The sequence below is a fragment of the Myotis nattereri genome (assembly GCF_964212035.1).
Source record: "Myotis nattereri genome assembly, chromosome: 8".
Taxonomy (NCBI): domain Eukaryota; kingdom Metazoa; phylum Chordata; class Mammalia; order Chiroptera; family Vespertilionidae; genus Myotis; species Myotis nattereri.
In genome coordinates, this window is record NC_138083.1 from 41,857,990 (window position 1) to 41,879,623 (window position 21,634).

The 21,634-nt window shown below is 42.9% G+C and overlaps 1 protein-coding gene across 2 annotated transcripts; it reads right to left on the reverse strand.

Moving 5' to 3' along the window:
- Positions 1–97: 97 nt before the first annotated feature.
- NARS1 (asparaginyl-tRNA synthetase 1) lies at positions 98–17,985 on the reverse strand. 2 transcript variants are annotated; one of them, XM_081096935.1, is made up of 15 exons: positions 17,874–17,985; positions 16,771–16,853; positions 14,405–14,470; positions 14,218–14,310; positions 14,042–14,131; positions 12,980–13,058; positions 10,637–10,707; positions 9,796–9,882; positions 7,820–8,041; positions 7,518–7,717; positions 6,986–7,121; positions 6,097–6,210; positions 2,795–2,926; positions 1,723–1,854; positions 98–1,198 (listed from the first exon to the last, which is right to left on the reverse strand). In XM_081096935.1, the coding sequence occupies exons 1-15, from the start codon at positions 17,914–17,916 to the stop codon at positions 1,067–1,069; spliced, it is 1,680 nt and encodes a 559-aa protein (XP_080953061.1). In that variant the 5' UTR covers positions 17,917–17,985; the 3' UTR covers positions 98–1,066. The 2 variants fall into 2 exon arrangements, with proteins under 2 accessions (XP_080953061.1, XP_080953060.1); XM_081096934.1 differs by having other exon boundaries at positions 16,771–16,850; positions 17,874–17,974.
- Between the last annotated feature and the right edge of the window lie 3,649 nt (positions 17,986–21,634).

Here is a 21,634-nt window from a genome sequence, read left to right on the forward strand (position 1 = left end):
TTTTCATGCATCAGGCCTCTACTAAAAGATAAAAAAATACAAACACATGAACTAATGAGACAGAAATGTTCAGCTTTAAAAAAATTACGCCAGCAAAGAGTTTTTATGTGTGTCCATTTATTGATTGCTGAGAATACAACCTGAGAATACATGACATGCATTTTGGGGGAGAAATTAACCAAATCTGAAACAAAGCCATTCAAAAAGCCTGCTGAGAGTTAATAAGGGAGTACAGATGAGATCTGGGGATGACTCAGTCACTTAACAGTTGTAAGATTCTATGTGCAAATTCTTTGGGAACTTATTCTTAGTTATTTAGGAACTACCAGGAAAGAGGGAAGACCAGTCTCCCTTTAATTTAAATTAATGCTAGGAAGGATACTGTTCACTGAAGCATTGAAAAAAAAATTTTGCTCTTCAAATTAAGACAGCTCCATTTTTACAAGTTCTTCCATATCAATCCGTATGCCTCAGAATTACAAGCAGCTACACGGATTTAGAAAAGATTAATAATGATGCAAGAGGCTATTCATTTGATTCCAGCATCTACTGTTAAATTATACTCTGTTCTAATACTAGCAAATTTTTACGCCATAGTGTCAATCTTCCCAAGATGTTTAACCCATTGATACAATAAAATGATACAAATTAAAGAATTTCAGTTATAATTAAAAGGACAAAAATTTTAGGTAACTGGAATGTCTTAGGCCATAATTAAAAACTGTTTAATTATATATATGGTATATAGGTGCAAAGATTATAACCTATAATTACATAAAATGCTGAAATATATTCATAATAGCAGAGTTACATGCCACGTATTTCTCAATTTTGTAATGGATATTTTTTCTTAAAATGGCAACATCAATGTCACTTTACTGTATGTCCCAGTGTTTTGGATTGTTTTGTGTGGTAGCAGGAAAACAAAAAACAAAAGGGGAAAACAGAACCAGACATATCCCCATAGAATAAAAAAGGGAAGATCTTGGCTTTTTGTTCTTTTGGATGAGGCAGTCTGTTGCTCTCAGGAACCGTGTGCTGGCCTTCGTGCTTCAGGAGGCACCGGCTACGGCCTGCAGCGCTGGACAAAGCGAGGGTATAAGCAGACATCTCGGATGTGATACCTGTTCAGAATCCAGGTCAAGAATCGTTCCAAGCCCAAGCCATAGCCCCCATGAGGGCAGGTGCCATATTTTCTCTGTTTAAAAAAGAGAGAGGAATATGCTTAATTTACAGTTTTTCCTAAAATAGTTAAAATTTTCTACTGTGAAATGAGTTAGCTTACTGTGGTTAAGAATTCAACCCTTAATCTAAATACCTTCATGGAACACATGTGAAGAAATAATTTGGTATGGAAAATAAAACAGGGATTAAGTGCTACCTTGGAAAGAAGAGATTTCAAACATAAAACCAAGTCAATGTCTTCGGTTATAAGAGGAAAATGAAAGATAGCACTAGATATTGGTCAGATCCGATGACAAATGTTTAAAAGCTCAGTAGCGATGAGCAAGGCCAGCAGTTAAATAGGGTTTCAAATGAAGTTAACATATTAGCCAAAACCAAAACTAGCAATATTCACATGACACATTGTTATAATCATGAAACTGAATAAAGCTCTTTAAATCCTAAAGTTCCATCCTGAATCATCACCTTTTAAATTTCAATTTATACAAAACTACTACAATAAAAAAATGCAAAGAGTATTTAAAAAATTGTTTCTACCTGATCTGTGTACCAGTAATAGGGTGTGGGGTCAATTCCTTCCCTTTTATAACCTGCCAGCATTTCTTCACTATCCCAGATACGCATGGAGCCTCCCACAATCTCGCCAACATTGGGCATCAACACGTCGACCTTTAACAACAAGTAAATCAAATGCAGTTATGACAGGCTATCAGTCATGACTCTGCTCTACAGTTTCAATGAAAATCACAATTAAGCCCTCGGGTTTGGCTCAGTGAATGGAGTGTTGGCCTGTGGACTGAAGGGTCCCGGGTTCGATTCTGGTCAAGGGTACATGCCCGGTTGCGGGCTTGATCCCCAGTAAAGAGTGTGCAGGAGGCAGCTGATCAATGATTCTCTCTCATCATTGATGTTCTATCTCTCTCTTCCTCTCTGAAATCAATAAAATATATTAAGAAAAAAAAAAGAAAATCACAATTAAGCTCCTATAGCAGGGGTGGGCAATCTTTTTGTGCGTGTGTGCCAAAACCAGCAAAATCTCTGACTCAAAATTCTTCTGCGTGCCAACACTAATTTTTTCAGAACATGTTACGCCTACTTGATATCTCTTAAGGTGTACGTATGTGAAGAACCTTGAAGAAATAATAAAATTCATTCGAGCGACAAAAACACAGTATATGATGATGAAAAATACATTTATTTTTTAATGTATACGTGTTATGTAAAATTATTTATTTATCTAAGATGCACCTACACTGAATTTATCTGAAAAATAAAAAAGTCGATATTAAGAAAAAAATTGTAAATGGAAGATTTTAAGAAAGGGTTTCGCGTGGAAGCAAAAGTTACTCATGTGCCATGTTTGGCATGCGTGCCAGGGGTTGCCCAACCCTGTCCTATAGCTAAAGGAGTACTATAATCATGCAAAATGCAAATATTCAAATTCTGTAATTTAACAAAGTAAATTTATCAGAGGACAAAAAAAACTTCTTAAAAAAATGTCATTCTAGATTTATAATGAAGTATTTGCCATGAGCTGTATATTATCCCAATAACAGTCTCCACCCCCTTAAAAAGCAAAATTATTAATACTGTTCGAATCACAACTGACAGATTCAGTGAGGCGGGAATCCTCAGGACAGCGCTGCATATAGAAGGACTTGATCTCCACAGGAAATCGACACAGCAGGATGGGCTCATTAATGGTGTCCGTCATCAGTCTCTCAGGAGCTTCAGGGATATCCTGAGGTTGAACAAGACTTTATTAACATTTACAGCTCTAAATGCAACAAGACAGAAGCAGCTCTTTCACCTAATAGCTACTCTTCCTCTTCTTAATGCAACACAGGAAGAATACATACCCACCATCACCCAGACACTCAGGGTAAGGGACAATTTCTTTAAAAAACAAATAAATATATTTTAAAAACCCAGTTATTAAATAAACTATAAAATGATCTGCATCCTTCTACAATATATCTCATGTGCCATACTGCTTGAAGAATGAACCCCTCCAAAAACAAGCAAAAAACCCCCACCCAAGTCATTATCACTGTGACTAGATATTGCTCATTTTGTCAGTGGCTAGTTTTATCTAGCTCTGAAACAGACATGGTCCATTTCGTCCCATAAGACACATGATAATCAGTGAATGTTCCAGAATATCACCGATATACACACAGTGTATGTTGTTAATAACAACAATCTTTTGCCTGGCAGGAGAGGCTCAGTGGTTGAGCGTTAACCTATGAACCGGAGGTCACATTCGATTCCCGGTCAGGGCACCTGCCCAGGTTGTGGGCTTGATCCCCAGTGTGGGGCGTGCAGGAGGCAGCCAATCCATGATTCTCTCTCATCATTGATATTCTTATCCTCTCTCTCCCTCTCCCTTCCTCTCTGAAATCAATGAAAACAAAGAAACAAAAACAATAATAATCTTTAAACTCTCCTAGTATCTGCACTTCTTTCCTATAATAATAAATCTGTGTACCTTCAATGATAGTAAGACACCGTCATAAGACAAATAGCCAATGTCAAATTTTAAGTGTAACCACACCTGGAATAGTTAGGCAAGATTTGTTAGATGATGATGAATCCGTTTCTCTCTCGAACACCCTTCAGTAAACCACACATAAATTCCACTGAAAACTCCCGTCCCCATAAAAACTGAAGAAAGAACTGGACAAGACGCACTGATTTGTTTAGTGTAGGAACTGAAGTGGAGCTTAGCAATCACCTGGCCCACCTGTTTCCAAGCTCTAGTCCCTCGAGCCCTGTGCCCTCTAAAGTACAGAGAGATGGGAGGTGAGTGGGAGAGCTCTGGTTTCTCAGCTTTTAGCTACTTTGCACCCTGGAGTTCTGCATAAGATTTAATTGAAGGAAAAGGAGTCTTTTCCAAAAGTCTTTAGAATGTTTATCTACTGTAGCACCCTCATGGGTATGGGTGTAGAGTAAGGACTGGCATGTCCTTAGCACTTCCTGTGCCAGGGACCCTCTAGGCCAGCGGTTCTCAACCTGTGGGTCACGACCCCTTTGGGGGTTGAAACCCTTTCACAGGGGTCGCCTAAGACCATCGGAAAACACATATATAATTACATATTGTTTCTGTGATTAATCACTATGCTTTAATCATGTTCAATTTGTAACAATGAAATTGGGGGTCACCACAACATGAGGAACTGTATTAAAGGGTCTCGGCATTAGGAAGGTTGAGAACCACTGCTCTAGGCATTTTGCTCACTGAGTCTTCACGACTTTGCAAAGTGGATGTTACCTCCACATCAGAGATAAGGAACCAGGGAGCAGGGTCACTGGCCTTCGGTTATACAGCAGTGAGGACAGAGGTGGTAGCTAAGCCCACCTGGGAAGCCTTCTTACTCCAAAACTTGTCTTCTTTCCACTCAATCACACTGCTTTGCTAACAGTTCTAAAGTCTTCAGTACAAAATTCTATTATACATCATCAATTGAATTCATGAAACATTAAGAGTAATTTACATAACTCAAGTCTACTGTTTGTCCTCTCTATAAATTCCTTCTAAAAATAAACAAACCTCTAGCTAGCAGTAGTTACATTTCCTCTATAGAACAGTTGGATTTGCAAATATTATGCAAGGAATGGTTAAATGCACAGGAAAGAGGGCTTAGAATCATGTTAACAATTTATACCCTCACCCTGGCAGCTCAGTTGGTTAGAGCACTATCCTGATATGCCAAAGTTGTGGGTGCAATCCCCAATCAGGGCACATACAAGAATCAACCAATGAATTCATAAATAAGTGGAAAAACAAATTGATGTCTCTATCGTTCTCTCAAATCAATAAATAAAAAATTTAACAAACAAATAATTTACACCCCAAGCTGATACCCACTCAGTTTACCGGGGGCCCCAGGCCACCTTCCTTATCAAGGCTTCTCTTGGTTTTGCATTTTAACCAGCGGCTATTTTCTTCTTTGAATCCCCTCCACATGAAGGAGTTTTGATTTACTGTTTTGAGGGGAGGGATCCTTTTTGCAAAGCCAGATACTTTCTCCAGACAAACAAAACAAATATATATACACTAGAGACCCAGTGCCCGAAATTCGTGCGGGGCGGGGGGGGGGGGGGGTGTCCCCTCAGCCCAGCCTGCATCTTCTCCAATCTGGGACCCCTCAGGGGGTGTCCAACTGCCGGGTTAGGCCTAACCCAGCAGTAGGACATCCTTCTCACAATCTGGGACCACTGGCTCCTAACTGCTTACCTGCCTGCCTGATCGCCTCTAACACACCCCCCCCCCTCCCCCCCCGCAAGCCTGATCACCCCTAACCACTTCTGCCTGCCTGATCGCCCCTAATTGCCCCCCCGCCAGCCTGGTCACCCCCCCAACTGCCTCCCCCTGCTGGCCTGGTAGCCCCCAAATGCCCCCGCTGCTGGCCCGGTCACCCCATGCAGTCTGCTGTTCAGTCATTTGGTCATCCATCACTAACCCTCCTGCCAGCCTGGTCACCCAATGCAGCCTGCTGTTCGGTCGTTACTGTGACGGCGTCCTGGACAACTTGCATATTCCTCTATTATTAGTATAGATGCTAACATTTTGCAGTAAATTTACAGTCTACAACTTTCTGAGGCATCCTGCCAGCCTAGAGAATTACAACCAAGCCCATGACTGATCATGGAAGAAGAGAAGAGAGGCAACGGATGAGGTGTGAAGGCTAAAAACTTGCTAATATTTATTGAACGCCAGAGAAAGGCACTGTTCTAAGGCTTACTCTACATCTATTAAGTCAATGAATCATCAGCCAGCCCAGAAGGTTCAGTTACCATTGATTTGATGGCAAGCAGATGCCTCCGGCATCACTGGTTAATTAAGCAGAAGTAGCAATCCACTTAAGCACAATGCCGCCTTTGAAACAATGATTAGAAAGGAATACAAACCTCTCCAAACTCATAGAAAGTTCCATCTTCTTTCTTTATATTGTGTTCTTTGAGCCACACAATAGCATCTGAATAGTTCATCCGTTTGAAAGGCCGTTTGGGGGGCTTGAAGTTCTATAGAAGGAAAAAGACAGTGTATAGAAAGAAACCATTAACACTAAAATTCCCATTTTAAGAAAAACTACTTAGTATCATTGTAAAATATTATTTCAGACTAAAAATCAATGTGGACATTCCTAAAAAGAAAAACATATGAACTTCCTCCTAAGTTAAAATGTTAATAAATTATTGGAAATTATTTTTTTAATGCATGAATATAAAAACACTTTAATTTTAAATGCTTCCACTTTTAAAATACTCTCTGAAAGGGATGTCAAAAAAGCATTAGATAAAAGAGGTTTCAAACGTTCTGCAGGGCTCTGATTGAGGGGGCGATGAGTGGAACTGACTACTGGTGATTACATAACTGGAATCTGTGGTAATACACAGGAGAGTATAAACTAACGCCAGCAAACTCATTATTCCCTGAAACCACTGGTGTGAAGTTATATATTGCTGTTATTTCCAAAAGGTGATTCTACTTTTATTGAAATGCAGCAGTCACTGAGCACCAACTGTGTTGCTTATTACGTAGTCCAGTTAATGTGTCCCTAACAACAACAAAGCCGCAGATGATCTCATCTCTTCTTTGTGTATGTACCTGTATGTTCGAAGCTGTTTGCACATTCTTGGTTAGTTACCTTTTGAAGTAGTGTGGAGAAATGGCAATTATTAGCCATTTACCTCAAAGCTCGCCAACCCATTTAATCTATAAATACTGAGGGTGAAAACAACATTGCCCTCAGAAAAGAAATCATAATTTTGTATTTCCATAAAACACCAGACCTACCGGATTGAGGTCATACACTATGCTTGCTGCGGGTGATTTCAAGACTCTATCTACCACGTCACAAACCAAGTCCTCCAACCGGTTCAGGAGCTCCTCAAAGGTCAGGAAAGGGCACTCTGCCTCCACGTGAGTGTATCTGAAGAACGAAACACTAGCTCAGAGCTGCTCTTCGTTTCTACTAAGTTTCTCTCATACAAGGATTTTAACATTGGGAAACTGTCCAGAAAAGTAAAATTCCATCCTTGCTAACTCTGCAAGTTAGTTTTAGCACACACCTACCTTTCCCCTTTAAATAATTAATTTTTGTTTATTCCTTAACACATAAAGGATCAAGGCCGAGTAAAAGGAAGGCCTTAGCTAGCTATGGCTTAAGAGGCAAAACTTTTTACACGGTTTTAATTAATTTATTCACTGCTCTTCATATATCCTCTTAACATACCAACACATTTACATAGGCATCCTTTGACTACATAAAAATTGCTTTTCTAAACAATTATTTTTAAAATTTTTAAAATAAAAAGACAATTCATACTCAGCCAGGTGCCTTCTTGTTCTGGATTGTTCTGCCCTGTATGACTGTGCAATACAGAAAACATCCCCCAGAGCTGGAATGCAGGTCTCCAGGTACAACTGAGAGGACTGAGTCAAAAATGCCTCTTCTCCAAAATAGTCAAGCTTGAAGAGTGTAGCACCACCTTCCACTTGAGTTTGCACTAACGTTGGAGGAGTAACCTGTTCAAACGGAAAGGAGTAAAGAAAGCCCACTGTGAGCACCTCTATTCACGTTGAAGAATGGCCAAAGGTATCATTTGCAAGAGATGAGTGCACACTTACTTCACAGTACCCCCTATCAAAGAAGTGATCTCTAAAGCACCTGGTGACCATGGAGCGAGCTTTCAGGATTTTGGACATGTTTTCTCCTCGGATCATCATGTGTCTGTTGTTGAGCTGGACGTCAACGTCAGATTCTTCGTTGATCAAGTTATCAGCTCCTCCAGCAGGGGCCAAGCCGATCAGTTCCCAGAAGTCGCAATTCAGCTCATGGCCCCCAGGAGCCTACATTTTTTTTAAAAAAGGAGGGGAGGAATGAAAGGTAAGGAGAATGAAACAAAAAATTTACAGAAGTAGTAAAGATTTTAATTTATGTCAAAATGTAATAGATTCTTAATGATCTTTCTGACACCACATTGCTTGAACCTGCCAGGTCCCATGACATGTGAGTTAGAATCTTCTGCTTAGTCCTGCACACAGATATGCTTATCATTCAAGGATCTAACCTGTACCCTAGAACTTACTCAAACAACCTCCCTGCTCGCCACAACTTCCCCAAAGAGATAAGGAAGGTATGTAAAAAAAAAAAACGGTTTATAAAAAAATTTACAGAAATCTTGTGAGTGGGACCAAGACAACTGAAGTTTGCCGAACAAAAGCAAAGAATTTTCACCACCCCCTTGGGCCCTTCCTGGCATCCAGACGTCTGCAGTCATCAACCACCTCTTGACTTTAAACCCCTCCTGTTTTTCCCTGTCCCGACATAAGATGACTGAATTCTGTACTTTCTCAAGATGGTTCTTTAGGACGCTAGTCTGCCTTCTCCTCTGCTTACTGGCTTCCGAATAAAGTTGCTTTCTTTACTCCAATTCCTTGTCACTCGACTTACTGGTTGTCCTGCAGCGAGCACTTTGAGTTTTTACTTGATTACAAAATTTTTGGTAAGCTATTTCTAAAAATCTCATCATTATTAGCCTACCCTTCTAACAGACCCAATAATTCAATTTCATATTGATATATTTAATATTCCTTTTGGAGTTAATTCACATACAAGTTTTTGAAAAATTAGAAAGCACAAAGTAAAAAATAAAACTATAATCCCACAACTTGAAGTAACTTCTAACTACTATTAACATTTTGGTATATCTTTCTAGCCTTTACCAATAATTGAAAGTAACACAATACTCACATTGAAAAGCTCTTTAAATGTAAAGATTTTACTACAAGCTGTTTCTCCTTGGAACATATATATAGTAAAAGTTCAAATTCTCCCTGATAATTCCATTAAAACAATTCATTTTAGAAGCCACAGATTATGGAATACATAATTTTCTTTGTGCCAAACATTGGACAGCAAGTAGCATCACAACAATCACTCCATTTCCCAATCACATTAATTCCAAGGAAAATCCAGGGAACTGGGATCAGATATTCACTCTAAATACGGGTTCTTCTTTTACATGAGCTCTGACTCTCTTTAATCAATATTTCTAGTCTAGTAGGTAGACTCTAGGGGCTCCCTCTGGTGGTTAGTATGTCACCTTTGTTTTCTTTCCCAACCAAGGAATATAACCGCAGGAGTAGTTACTTGAGCAATAATTACTAACAAGTAACTGTAACTGGTACAGGTTATGTGCCTGTTGGCTAGGGAGCAAACATCTTTCTGCATATCAGTTATATTTAACTTTTTTAAGAGGTTCTCAAATTCTATCCAAAAATTTTCGATTTAGATTACTGTCCTTTCCTGAAATTTCTTGGATTAAGTTTTTATTTCTACCTAGCTGAAAAGTTATTCACACACCCACAGCAAAGTGGCTATATTATGGTCCATGAGGATTATTCAGGAATTCTACAAGGTTGGATATCCCTGAGTTTGTTACATCTTCTGAGCTGTACAGTGGGATTTCACAGGAAAAGGAAAAGGCATACTAAATTTAGCAACTGCATCATATTTGTGTGTTTATATGCCAAATACCAAAAGTACGAATTGCAATACAAGCAAACAGCTATTCACCCAGTGAGAAAGTCAATCCACTCACCTGTTTGCCCTTTGGGGTAAGATTTAGCATTCCGTACACTGCAACACTACTCTCAGTGGACAAGACTACTCCATTGTAACACTGACACTATAAAAAGATAAAATTCAAACTTAGTTATTCACATTTACATTAAAATATTCTAACGTATAGAAAACAAAGGGGATTATTTACAAATTATCTGGTCCAAAACTAGTAAAATAAGATGGCCATCAATTTTTAATATTAATAAAGAATAGCTATTTTTATAAAAGATTTATCTCTATATAAATATACACATTTATGTAAATAGATACTTTACATACATACATAGGTATAAATGACATTAGCCCACATCTCTTAAAATATTTGAAAAATTCATTTTTATTTGAAATTCAGACTGTTAAAATAATACAGAGTCAATATGAGCTATGATCACCAATACTTGTTAAAATCATTAGAAGAAAAGTGATGGGGAACTTTGTAATGGAGGGAGGGACCAGGCTACCAACACCTGAGCCCACAATTCATAAAACAAACAAACACACAAAAACATAAAAACAAAAAACCAACCAGACATTATGTGTTTCACAATATGCAACTGGAAGAGCTTTGCCCATGAAATAGTGGTGCCAAATATCTATATACATAAAATATATAAAAATTATATAGATAGCTACATATGATTAGACTTAACATCCAGTGTAAGCAATTGACCAAATCCAGAGAAATTCCACAGGACAAACAACCAGTTTTTCCCCAACAAATAAATGTTTTCCATAATAATAGTTAAAATTCCAAAAACTAACAATAAAGGAAGCTACTGAAAAAAATCGAAATTTTAACCACAAGAGAAAATATTTACCAAATCATCTGACAAGACACACTGAAGATACCCTGTACCATCCCGCAACACCAGGAACATTAAGTTCTTTCCTGAAAGTGAGAAAGAGAAATGTACTGAAAGTTCAGACCTCCCAGGGGCTGCTCTTCCTCTGAAGTGTCCCTGGTTATATCACTACTCAGTATTTGTAAAGCACATTATCTTCTTAATTGTACTTTCAAATCCCATGTGATCCTCATGACCCACGCAACCAAGGGAAAGCAGACAGTAAGCAACATGAGATGAGGGATTAGTCCTATTAGCCGCTGAAGCCCCAGCAATGCCTAATGGACTGTGCACTAGGTGCGAGGTGCAGAAACACCGTGGTAAAGAATCATTTTTTCTTATTTACATCTCGCCCTTTTTAAATGAACCTTCACCCGAGGATATGTTTTTAGAGAAAAAGAGAAAAACATCGATGTGAGAACATTGATCGGTTGCCTTCCCTACACGCTCAGACTAGGGGTCGAACGTGCAACCCAGGTATGTGTCGATCAGGAATCAACCCACAACCTTTTGGTTTCCAGGACGACGGTCAACCAACTGAGCCACCCAGCCAGGGCAAATGGCCCATTTCTTTTTACGAAGGATTTGATAACCACTTATAATAAAACACGTGTAATAAAGTTATAAAAAGAGAAAGAGAAAACAAAATATCAGTAGCAGAATGCAAATATACTAATCATAAGTGTCATGAGTTCTACCATCAGTAAGTTTCAGATTTGGCTCTCCACTTCCTGCTTTTCATTAAAAAACTAAGTTCAACTACACAAATATTTATTGGACACCTTCTGATCACTGTGATTGCTTATAGTTAAAGAGCATTTAAATTTTTTAAAAACTTTTAATAGTCATATTGAATAAGAACAAATTTAGGCTATAAGTCACTATCTCCTTTAAAAAACTAGCATCCAAAAATCGAAATATTTCCAAGTAAATGTTTTTACATTACTCTTCATCTAAGACCAGGGATATCTACACTAATAAAAGAGAAACATGGTAATTGGCATACGACCGCTACCCATTTCATTGGCTAATCAGCGAGATATGCAAATTAACTGTCAGCCAAGATGGCGGCCAGCAGCCAGGCAGCTTGAAACTAACATGAGGCTTGCTTGCTTCAGTGAGGAGGATCGTTGGAGGAAACCAACGTTCCAGGGCAGTTTAAGAAACATTGTAACAAATACCGACTTCAGCCAGCAGATTCGCAACATTGTAAGCAAAGGCCAGAAACCTACTTTCAGCCGGAGGCCTAAGAGCTGGAGGCAAGCCTCAAGGTAAAGCTGGCCCAGAATAAAAAAAAAAAAAAGAAAAAAAGGAGCGGTTGGGAACTTCAGTCACTCCCAGCCTGAAAACAGCCCTCAGCCCCTCACCCAGACTGGCCAGGCACCCCAGTGGAGACCCCCAACCCTGATCCAGGACACCCTTCAGGGCAAACCAGCTGGTCCCACCCATGCACCAGGCCTCTACCCTATATAGTAAAAGGGTAATATGCCTCCCGGCACCGGGATCAGTGTGACAGGGGGTACCGCCCAAACCCCCTGATCACCCTGCGGCTCTGTGTGTGACAGGGGGCGGGGCCCCAACTCCCTGAGCAGCCTTGCTCTGTGCCTGATAGGGGGGAGCTCCCCAACCCCCCACCCACGGGCCCTGCTCTGTGCGTGATGGGGTAGACCCATAACCTCCTGCCCTGAGTGTCAGAGTGGCGGCGCCCCAACCCCCTGATCGGCCCTGCTCTGTGGGTGATAGAGGGCGGTGCCCCAACCCCCTGATGGGCCCTGCTCTGTGTGTGACAGGGGCAGCGCCCCAAGCCCCTGATGGGCCCTGCTCTGTGTGTGATGGGGGCAGCGCCCCAACCCCCTGATTGGCCCTGCTCTGTGTGTGACGGGGGCAGCGCCCCAACCCCCTGATTGGCCCTGCTCTGTGCATGACAGGGGGTGGTGCCGCAACCTCCCCATAGACCCTGCCTTGAGTGTGACAGGGGACGGTGCCCCAACCCCCCAATCGTCCCTACCCTGATCGTGACTGAGGGTGGCATCACAACCTCCCAATCTGCCCTGCTCTGTGCATGACGGGGTGGCGCCCCAACTCCCCAATCGGCCCTGCTCTGAGCCCGACCAGGGGCTGCACCTAGGGATTGGGCCTGCCCTCTGCCACCAGGGAGCGGGCCTAAGCCAGCAGGTCGTTATCTCCAGAGGGGTCCCAGACTGGGAGAGGGCACAGGCCGGGCTGAGGGACCACCCTCCCCCCCGAGTGCACAAATTTTTGTGCACCGGGCCTCTAGTTTAAAAATAAAAGAGAGAAAAGGAAAGCTACGCCATTTACCTTGCCTTCGCAGCCTATGGACCCAGCCAAACACTTTAACTCTTTGGCCTCTATATCCTTCTAATGCATGAATCTTCACCTGTCAAATTAAAATAAATAACATTTCACTAACCGTGTCATTTATCACATATCAGTTTTTCACTAATATTAGATGGATGACAGTAAAGCGTTAAAATTTCAAAAATGGTGCAAAACTACAGATTAGTAACTTTACTGCAGGTTAGAACCAGAAAACTTCACCATACTGCGTGGTTAAAAAAAAACCTTTCTCTTAGTGCAAAACCAACTGTGAGAAACACCCAGAATTTCAGCTATGGCTACAGAAAATCAGCGAGTACATGAATTCACAATAGCAATAACCCAAATCCACACAGAGCCCTGTCCCTGACCTCACAGTCCCTCCAGACATTCTGGGAGGTAGAAGTTAACAAAGGCTAGCTAGCTTTCTGTTTGGGGGATGAAGGAGAATAGAGAGGTGAGTAAAGGGGATGGTGAATACAGCCAAGAAAACAGCTTCCTCACCAAGAAAACAGGGAAAATATGGCAGTTCATCAGCAATCAGAACTGTCTGAAATCTACGCATGCCCACTCAGAGGCCAGCATCCTGTTCTAGAAAGAACAGAGAAGGAATCCAATTTCATAAAATCACAAAACTTTGTATTTAAAAATCCTGTCTGACTGGCATGGATCAGTGGCTGAACATCAACCTATGAACCAGGAGGTCACAGTTCGATTCCTGGTCAGGGCACATGCCCAGGTTGTGGGCTCGATTCCCAGTGTAGGACTTGCAGGAGTCAGCCGATTAATAATTCTCTCTCATCATTGATGTTTCTCTCTCTCTCTCCCTCTCCCTTCCTCTCTAAAATCAATAAAAATATTTTTTAAAAAAGAAAATGAACCCCAAAGAACCACCAGCCGCAAAACTGTAAAACATTACTTCTCTCTATCCCTTCTTGTACAAGGAAAGGATAGACCGACAATGCAAAGGAACAAACCTCGTGGCAGGGCCCTCAGACACAAATAACAGTTTGCCGTGTTTGTGACAATACACGTCACACTTACACATTTTGGCTCTGGAAGACTTGGATCATTTTCAATGGTAATCTTCTTTGCTTCTTCCAGGTTCTTTTCTCTTCTCAAATTGTCTTCTGCCTAATTTTAATGATAAAGCAATTTGTTAACACGGTTCCTAGTGTTCTAACTTTTCAAATGTTCTCAGTTGTGAATTCATTGCTCACCTCTTTCTTTTCCCGGGATTCACTCTTCATTTGTTCCCTATGCCACATTTTCCTAATGTTCTTCATCTGTGATTTAGAAATAACATCCCACCGCTAGAGAGAAAACAGATATTTAGTTTTTCAAGACCTCTATGTTCTGATGAATACTCAGAAAATAAAATTCTGCAAAGGTTTTTGTTCACTCTACCTCATTTTCTTTTTGTGAGTCTACATAAATGGTAGGAAATGGTTCTTTTCCCACTGTCATCAAAGCCTTGGATGGGGAGAGAGAAAAAGAAAATATCCTTAACATTGTACAATATTTGAGATCAAAATAACACGGTAATTATGAGGCAACTTCAACCATCTAGAACAGTGATGGCAAACCTTTTGAGCTCGGCATGGCAGCATTTTGAAAAACCCTAACTTAACTCTGGTGCCATGTCACATATAGAAATTTTTTGATACTTGCAACCATAGTAAAACAAAGACTTGATATTTTTGATATTTATTTTATATATTTAAATGCCATTTAACAAAGAAAAATCAACCAAAAAAATGAGTTCGCGTGTCACCTCTGACACACGTGTCATAGGTTCGCCATCACTGGTCTAGAACATAATCAAGAGCCAAGAAGAGACCCCAAGAGTTGAAAGTCAATATTGATAGATTGACTGGTTCAAGTCCTAAGAACATTTTTTTTTTTAGCTCTCAGGTCCTTTTGCAACAATTCTAGCAAGTTCAGTGACATAGTATAGAGTTTCCCAGCCACAAGTAGACTAGAAGCAACAGATTTTAAGTGGTGCAGGGGCCAGAGGGAGTTATGCTGACAACAGAGGAGACAGATGATAGCAAAAGCCAGTTACAGATCACATCTAAATGATTTATCCTGGCTAAGGAACAGATAAGCCAATTCTGAAACTCTAGCAACAAAATAATGGCTAAGAACACAAAGGGCTAAGTTTCATTTAATTTTAAAAATTACTCTTATGTAGAATACCTTTCACTAATACTGGAACACATCAGCTTTGAGGTTATTGAATACTAGAGGCCTGGTGCACGAACTCATGCACGGGTAGGGGCCGGCTGGGGGGAGGGGCTGCTGACTGTTGGCCGACGGTTCAGCCCCCTAGTCGAACTCCGGGTTGAACTCCCGGTAGAGGGGACAATTTGCATATTAGCTTTTCATTATACAGGATTTTATAATTCATATTCTTTTTTCTTTATTTATTTTTTTAAAATATACATTTTTTTTTAATTTTTTATTGATTTTTTACAGAGAGGAAGGGAGAGAGATAGAGAGTTAGAAACATCAATGAGAGAGAAACATTGATCAGCTGCCTCCTGCACACTCCCCACTGGGGATGTGCCCGCAACCCAGGTACATGCCCTTGACCGGAATTGAACCTGGGACCTTTCAGTCCGCAGGCTGACGCTCTAGCCACTGAACCAAACCGGTTTCGGCCATATTCTTTTTTTAAAAAAATAGTTGAAAGTATGTAAACGATAAATGTTTTATCAACTACTTCAAATTTCTCCCAAGTTGTTAAGTCAACCAAGAAATAATTGTAAGGAATTACTCTCTCCAATCATAAGATCTAAGGCTTACAAAAAGCTTTCTAAAAGTGTAGTTTCCAAACCTAAAAAACACCTTTCCTCCCGTTTTAACAGCAGTTCCAACTCAATGATCGGTACAGAGGAGGGGGAAACCTGGACCTTGTAAAAAACACCCAAGAACTCATGTTTTTAACCATCAGACTTTGTAGGGATGTTTGCAAATCATTAGGAATTCACTTAATACCGGACACTCTCTACTGATCACTCCTTTTGTATCACTGAAATTGAAGGAGCCAAACTGTAAATCCCTAAATCAGAATGGCATGCTTTTGCTAACAGGAACATTCTGCAACCATTCACCTAAACAGTGTTGTCAGTTTGGGGAGCTCAAGTCACCCCAACAGCCCAGAAATGAGAGAAATATTTCGCCCTAAGAGTTAAAAAGTAAGAACTATGTACGACGCACCAAAGCATAACTAGAGAGAATGCTCCCAGGAGAGGAACACTTGATCATGACCTAAGTAAGTGTTGCAACACAGCTAACACAAAGGGGGATTGGCCAGGTATGACACAGAACAAAGTGTCAGGGCAGGGCTTTTCCTCGTGCTGCCCAAGGAGGGAGCTTTAATTAACATGTCGTTACCTGGCAGGTGCAGACACTGCAGTTCAACAGGCAAACCCATGGCTACCTAAGGAGGGATCTCTCGACCCACACCTTAACCTGAAGCTGAATATTATTTCAACAAGAACTGAAAAAACTGGCCGTCTGACTCACTGGAGAGACACATTCCAAGATGCAATGCCACATAAGGAAAAAAGAAGACATTTTTAAAATGTTCAAATAAGCTTAGACTTAGATCTGTTAAAGCTACATTTCTATACACCATCTTTACTTCCCTTTTTCTAAAAACTCTCTTCAAAACCCAGTGCTTGAAATAGATTATTGACAAGTCACGTAATAATTGACCTAAGTCACTCATACACGCAGAGCTGCTCTGCTAGGAGAGGAGACACTACCTTCAGACCGGTTTTAAAAGGCTTCTCCTTGGTTCCGTCACCTGTCGCATCATTTCCCTCTCGATCGGAGACGTAGAGCTCTGCTGTTTGACAAAGTGAGAATGAGTTACATATTTGGACAATAATTATCAGTCATCTCATGCTGCAACTACTTCATCCATTCTTTATTTCTGTGAACAGAACAGGCAGCTGAGTTACTATAGTGAAAAACTGCCACAGCCCCAAAGAAGATGTATCGCAATTCCTTTCCCAGACCCCCGTGCCCATGACATCCACCTCCTAAAAACATAGGGGCTGCACATGTAGCTTTTCAAAATGAACTCTGATCCCGTGAGTAACCTGTGCGCCTGCTCCCATCTCCCCGGGTTCCCGGCCATGAGGACGGGCTTTGACGTGGGCCAGACCAGCCTGGGATCCTGGGATGTTGCCCCTTCGCTCCCCAAGCCCATTCCCTTGACTGTAAAACAGGGGAGGAAACAACGCCCGCCTTGATGGCTGCACTGAGGACGAAATCAAGGCACACAGACAAGTCAGGTCCCCCAGCGTCGGCGCCCAGATGTCAGATAGATTCCAGCTGCTTCTGGTCTCTCAGGGAACCCGAGGCTCCGCGGTGAAACACGGTGCAGAGGCCTCGCGGCCAGAAGTCGGACGGGGAAGCAGGTCTGATGAGGTTTCCCTTTGCTGCCGCTCCGTATGGAGGGCCGGGAAGCCTCAGCACAAACGGGGGCTGTGAAAGACGGTTCCAGTTCTAAAGGCCTTCCTGGCGGTCACTTGGAAGAGTGACTTCGGTGAGGGGTCCCCTGAGCTCCGACAGTGCCTCCCTCGGCCGCATCACGGGATGTTCGGGGGGCAGGGCGGGAGCGGCCGCCACACCCGGCCCGGGGCCCCGAGGGCTGGAGGGAGGCCGGGGCGAGCCCAGCAGCCCAGCCCGGCGGGCCCAGGCCCTGCACACCCTCCGGCGATCGTCTCCGTCTGAAGGGTGGGGGCACGCCCACTCTGCGCCAGGCCGTCTGCTAGTGCTAGTCATCGGCCTGAGCGAGGTTCCCGCCCCGGGCAGAGGCAACGCGCCCCTACACACCCGGGGGTCCCCGAGCCGCACTCACCTAGTACCATCCCTGCGGTCGCCCGGGTCACCTCCAAGGACATCACCTCCCAACACGCCGCCGCCTTGTCACCGCAATGTGCACCGGCGGCTTCCTCGACTCCAACGTTGCATCATATAACGTCGTGCCTAGGTCGCCTCAATGAGTCACCCGAGCATCGCGGCGCCATTGGTTACAGGAGCTTAGGCGACAAGGGCAAGTGTGGCTGCGGCCGCCATCTTTGGGCCGGGCAGAGGCAACTTCCGGTCCGCCCGGCGCCCCGCCCCCTGACTCGCCCCGCCCCGCGTACTTCGACATCCGGGGCGGGACTCCTGGACCATCGGACTCGCCCGGGGCAGCAAGTCGGTCTCTTCCGTCTCCTCCTCCCTACTTTCTGCTTTCTCCGGCGAATTTTACAATTCTGCCCCCAGCAGTGGGCTCCAGGGCTCTCTGGGAAACAGGATTCCGGCCCATATCCCCAGAGGTGGGCCTGCTTGTGGAATTAGTGTCTTTGTGACCAGAACTGCTGTGGTTTTTCCTCGAGCCTGCCTGCCTGCAGGTACTGGCCCAAGGAAGTGCACGAGCAGGAGTTTGCAGTATAGAAGGAAAATATAGTTTAATATTGAATTGACCCGTACGGAGGCGGGAAGCTAATGCTCCAAACCACGCTCGCTGGCTGTAGGTACAGATTATGTAGGGCGAAATCACAAGACACCGTGAGTCAGAGCTTTGGGTCATGTTAGCAGCTGATGGGTGGGAGGTGAAGGAAGGGTGATGAGTCATTTCTGCGGGTCTTGGGGACATCCCTGAGGTCCCTTCCAGGGTCCCTCTGTCTGGTCTCATGGGAAAGGAGCCAGGGGTTGTTCCACCTTAGGGCAAGCTTCCAGAGGTCCGGACTGTGGGACCAATGCTCAAGGCCCAGCCACTGTCTTCTGCTGCCTCCGGATTGCTGATTATCTGGGTGGAAGTCTGGGTCTCTGAGGGGGAGAGAGAGAGAGAGGATTTTTAGAGTTAGGGTTTAAAACTGAATTTCATCAAAATCACAGGGACCCTCAGTTTCTTCCTCATTAGATGTATTGAGCACCAGCAATGAGGTGGGGTGGGGGGTGGGCATGAGGAACATAGATAAGAGTAGTCCTTGCTCACATGCATTTCCTGTTTTGAAATAGGACACTTTGACTTTCTAACTTAAATTAAGGAACATACTTATGTATTTATGACTTGGGCAGTGGTATATATAATTACAATTTTAAATTGATTTTTAGAGAGAGAGGAAGGGAGAGGGAGAGGGAGAAATGTCGATGTGAGAACATCGATCGGTGGCCTCCTGCAGCCCCATGCCTGCATGTGCCCTGACAGGGAATCCAAAAGGCACAGGATGACACCCAACCAACTGAGCCACACTGGCCAGGGATGTGGTATATTTTTATTTAAAGTTATAAGGATCACTATAGGGAGGCATAATAATGTTGTGAAAAGAACTAGGGCTTCAAACCTGGTTAGAATTCTTGTTCTGCCTTTAAATATTCTCAACGTAGTGAAATACCAGAGTTTGTCCTTGAGTCAAAGGAAAACATTTTTCTCATAAAAAAAGTCTAAAAATAACTCTACACAGGTTCAAAGTCTATCAAGAATATGAACCAAATATTTTTCTTCAGTATTTCACGTGATTTCATAGATTTTCCCTTCCATCCTTCCTGATTTTTTTTTTTTTTTTTGCTTGCTCACATATTATCTATAACTACAAAGCAATTACCCCAAACTTTAGGACCTTAAAACAACAAACATTTATGACCTCACATACTTTCAGAGAGTCAGGAATTCAGGAGTGGCTTAGCTAGAGGTTCTGGCTCAGGGTCTCTCTAAAGACTGCGATCAAGGTGTCAAGCAGGGGTTGCAGTCATTGAAATGTAAGATTCTTAAGTCTCACCTGGGGTGGGTCCTTTTCCATGCTCACTCAAGAGGGTGTTGACAGGAATCAGTTCCTTATGGGCTGTTAGCCAGAGGTCTCCCTCAGTCCCTTGCTATGTGGGGTTCTCCACAGGGCAGCTTGCGTCATCAGAGCAAGCAAGACGGCAAGAGTCTCTTGCAGCCAACTCTTAGAAGTGATATCCCATCACTTTACCATGTCCTCTTCATTAGAATCGAGTCACTCGGTCCAGCCAACACTCCAAGAAAGGGTTTTAAACCAGGGCATGCATATTAGGAGGCAGGGGTCATGGAGGCCGCCTTAGCTGCCTACTATAGCAACCTAATAGGTAAAGTGGCATTTCATCATTTCTGCTATAGTCTACTGGCCACAAAGACCAACCCTAGTGCAACATGACCAAGGACTACACAGAGGGTGAATACCAGGAGGTGGAGCTCAGTGGGAATCATCGTAGGGGCTGCGTACCATAGCCCATCCAGATGAATTTCTCCTCTTCATCCTGTTCTGTGCCTCTAGAGGCTGACCTCTGTGGACCACATCTGTGGGCTCTCTGGGTCTGGTCCCATACAACCCAAGGGGAGCACTGTTGGAAGAGTAGAGGGAGGTGGGGAAGTCGGTACTCATTACCCCAGCTCCCTCATGGCAGGCTGGCTGCAGCTCCAGTCAGGTAGCAATAAAAGACTGGCATCTGAACGGCCCTTCATGAATTTAGTTTTACCTGATCCATAAAATTGGATGTATCGTCCGATGTAAATGTCCATTAGAAGGCATTCAACATGGAGCAGGTCTCTGTCATCTGTGGACATTGGTCTTTGTCCCCAAACACCCCAGTGTTTGCTCAAAGAAACCATGTGCAAAGTGGCTATAGTAACAGGATGGAGGTTATGCATGGCTCTGACCTCATGGACTGCCCTTCATCAGGCTGATCTGCCTGGCTGCTGCCACTGCAGAGCACCCAACTGGCCAACAGCAGAAGCCAACTTTGAGGACCTGATAGGACACCCATCTTTGGGGGAACCAGGTGGCCACCTGGTGGGGGTGGATTTTTTACATTAGACCCCTAGAGGAGGAGGCAACAGTATGCCTCTCGAGTATAGTCATAGTCCACGTAGAGGTGTGCCCTCCCTGCCTGCAGCACCAGCACCTGTGGACTCACAGAATGCTGAGTCCATCTCCATGTACATACTACCTTCTCTAGCCAGGGAACACATTTCAGGGAGGGAAGTGTGACGATGGGCTCACACCTGTGGAGTTCACTGGTCTAATCATGGGCCTTGTGTTAAATTAGGTTATTGTTTTAAATGTTCACACATGCTTCCCTTTCTTACATGGGAGAAATATACTTCCCTGCTTCATGTACGTAGTGTCTGGTCATGTGGATTTTCTTTGCCCGTGGGATATGTGATGCAATGAAAGCTTTCAACTGTGCTTGTTACACTTGAGCTTATTTTCTTGCTTCTGCCATCATCATAAGAACATACCCCAATCGACCCACTGGTCCAAGGAAGGTGAGAACCTGCAGCTTGGAGGCAAGCCCAATTGAACTCAGGCCAGATCAACTGACCCCTAGATGTGAGTGAGAAAAAATGATTGCTGTGCTGCCTCTGAGTTTTGCAGCATTTTGTTACACAGCTTGATTGTTGCAACAATAGACTGATGCATGCCCCATCACCCAGAAGCAGTTGGCTTAACAGAGAACAGCTGCTATTATTTTTAGTTACGACATTCAATGAGTGCCATCTATGCCTTAAACCAGTAGCCAGTGCAAGGTGCAATCTCCCCCATGGTGGGATGCATATTGTTATTTTTTTAGTATGTTTATTGGTTTCAAAGAAGTCTCCAGGTATTTCAT

What these genes read in the sequence shown, in the direction of transcription:
- NARS1 (XM_081096935.1), bottom strand. Translation starts at nt 17,916, where the DNA reads ATGTCCTTGGAGGTGACCCGGGCGACCGCAGGGATGGTACTAG. An exon ending in GTCTTCCAGAGCCAAAATGT is followed by an intron (nt 13,059 to 14,041) that starts GTAAGTGTGACG and finishes TTAATTTGACAG; the next exon opens with GTGAAGATTCATGCATTAGA. An exon ending in ATTACTGGTACACAGATCAG is followed by an intron (nt 1,199 to 1,722) that starts GTAGAAACAATT and finishes TTTTTTAAACAG; the next exon opens with AGAAAATATGGCACCTGCCC.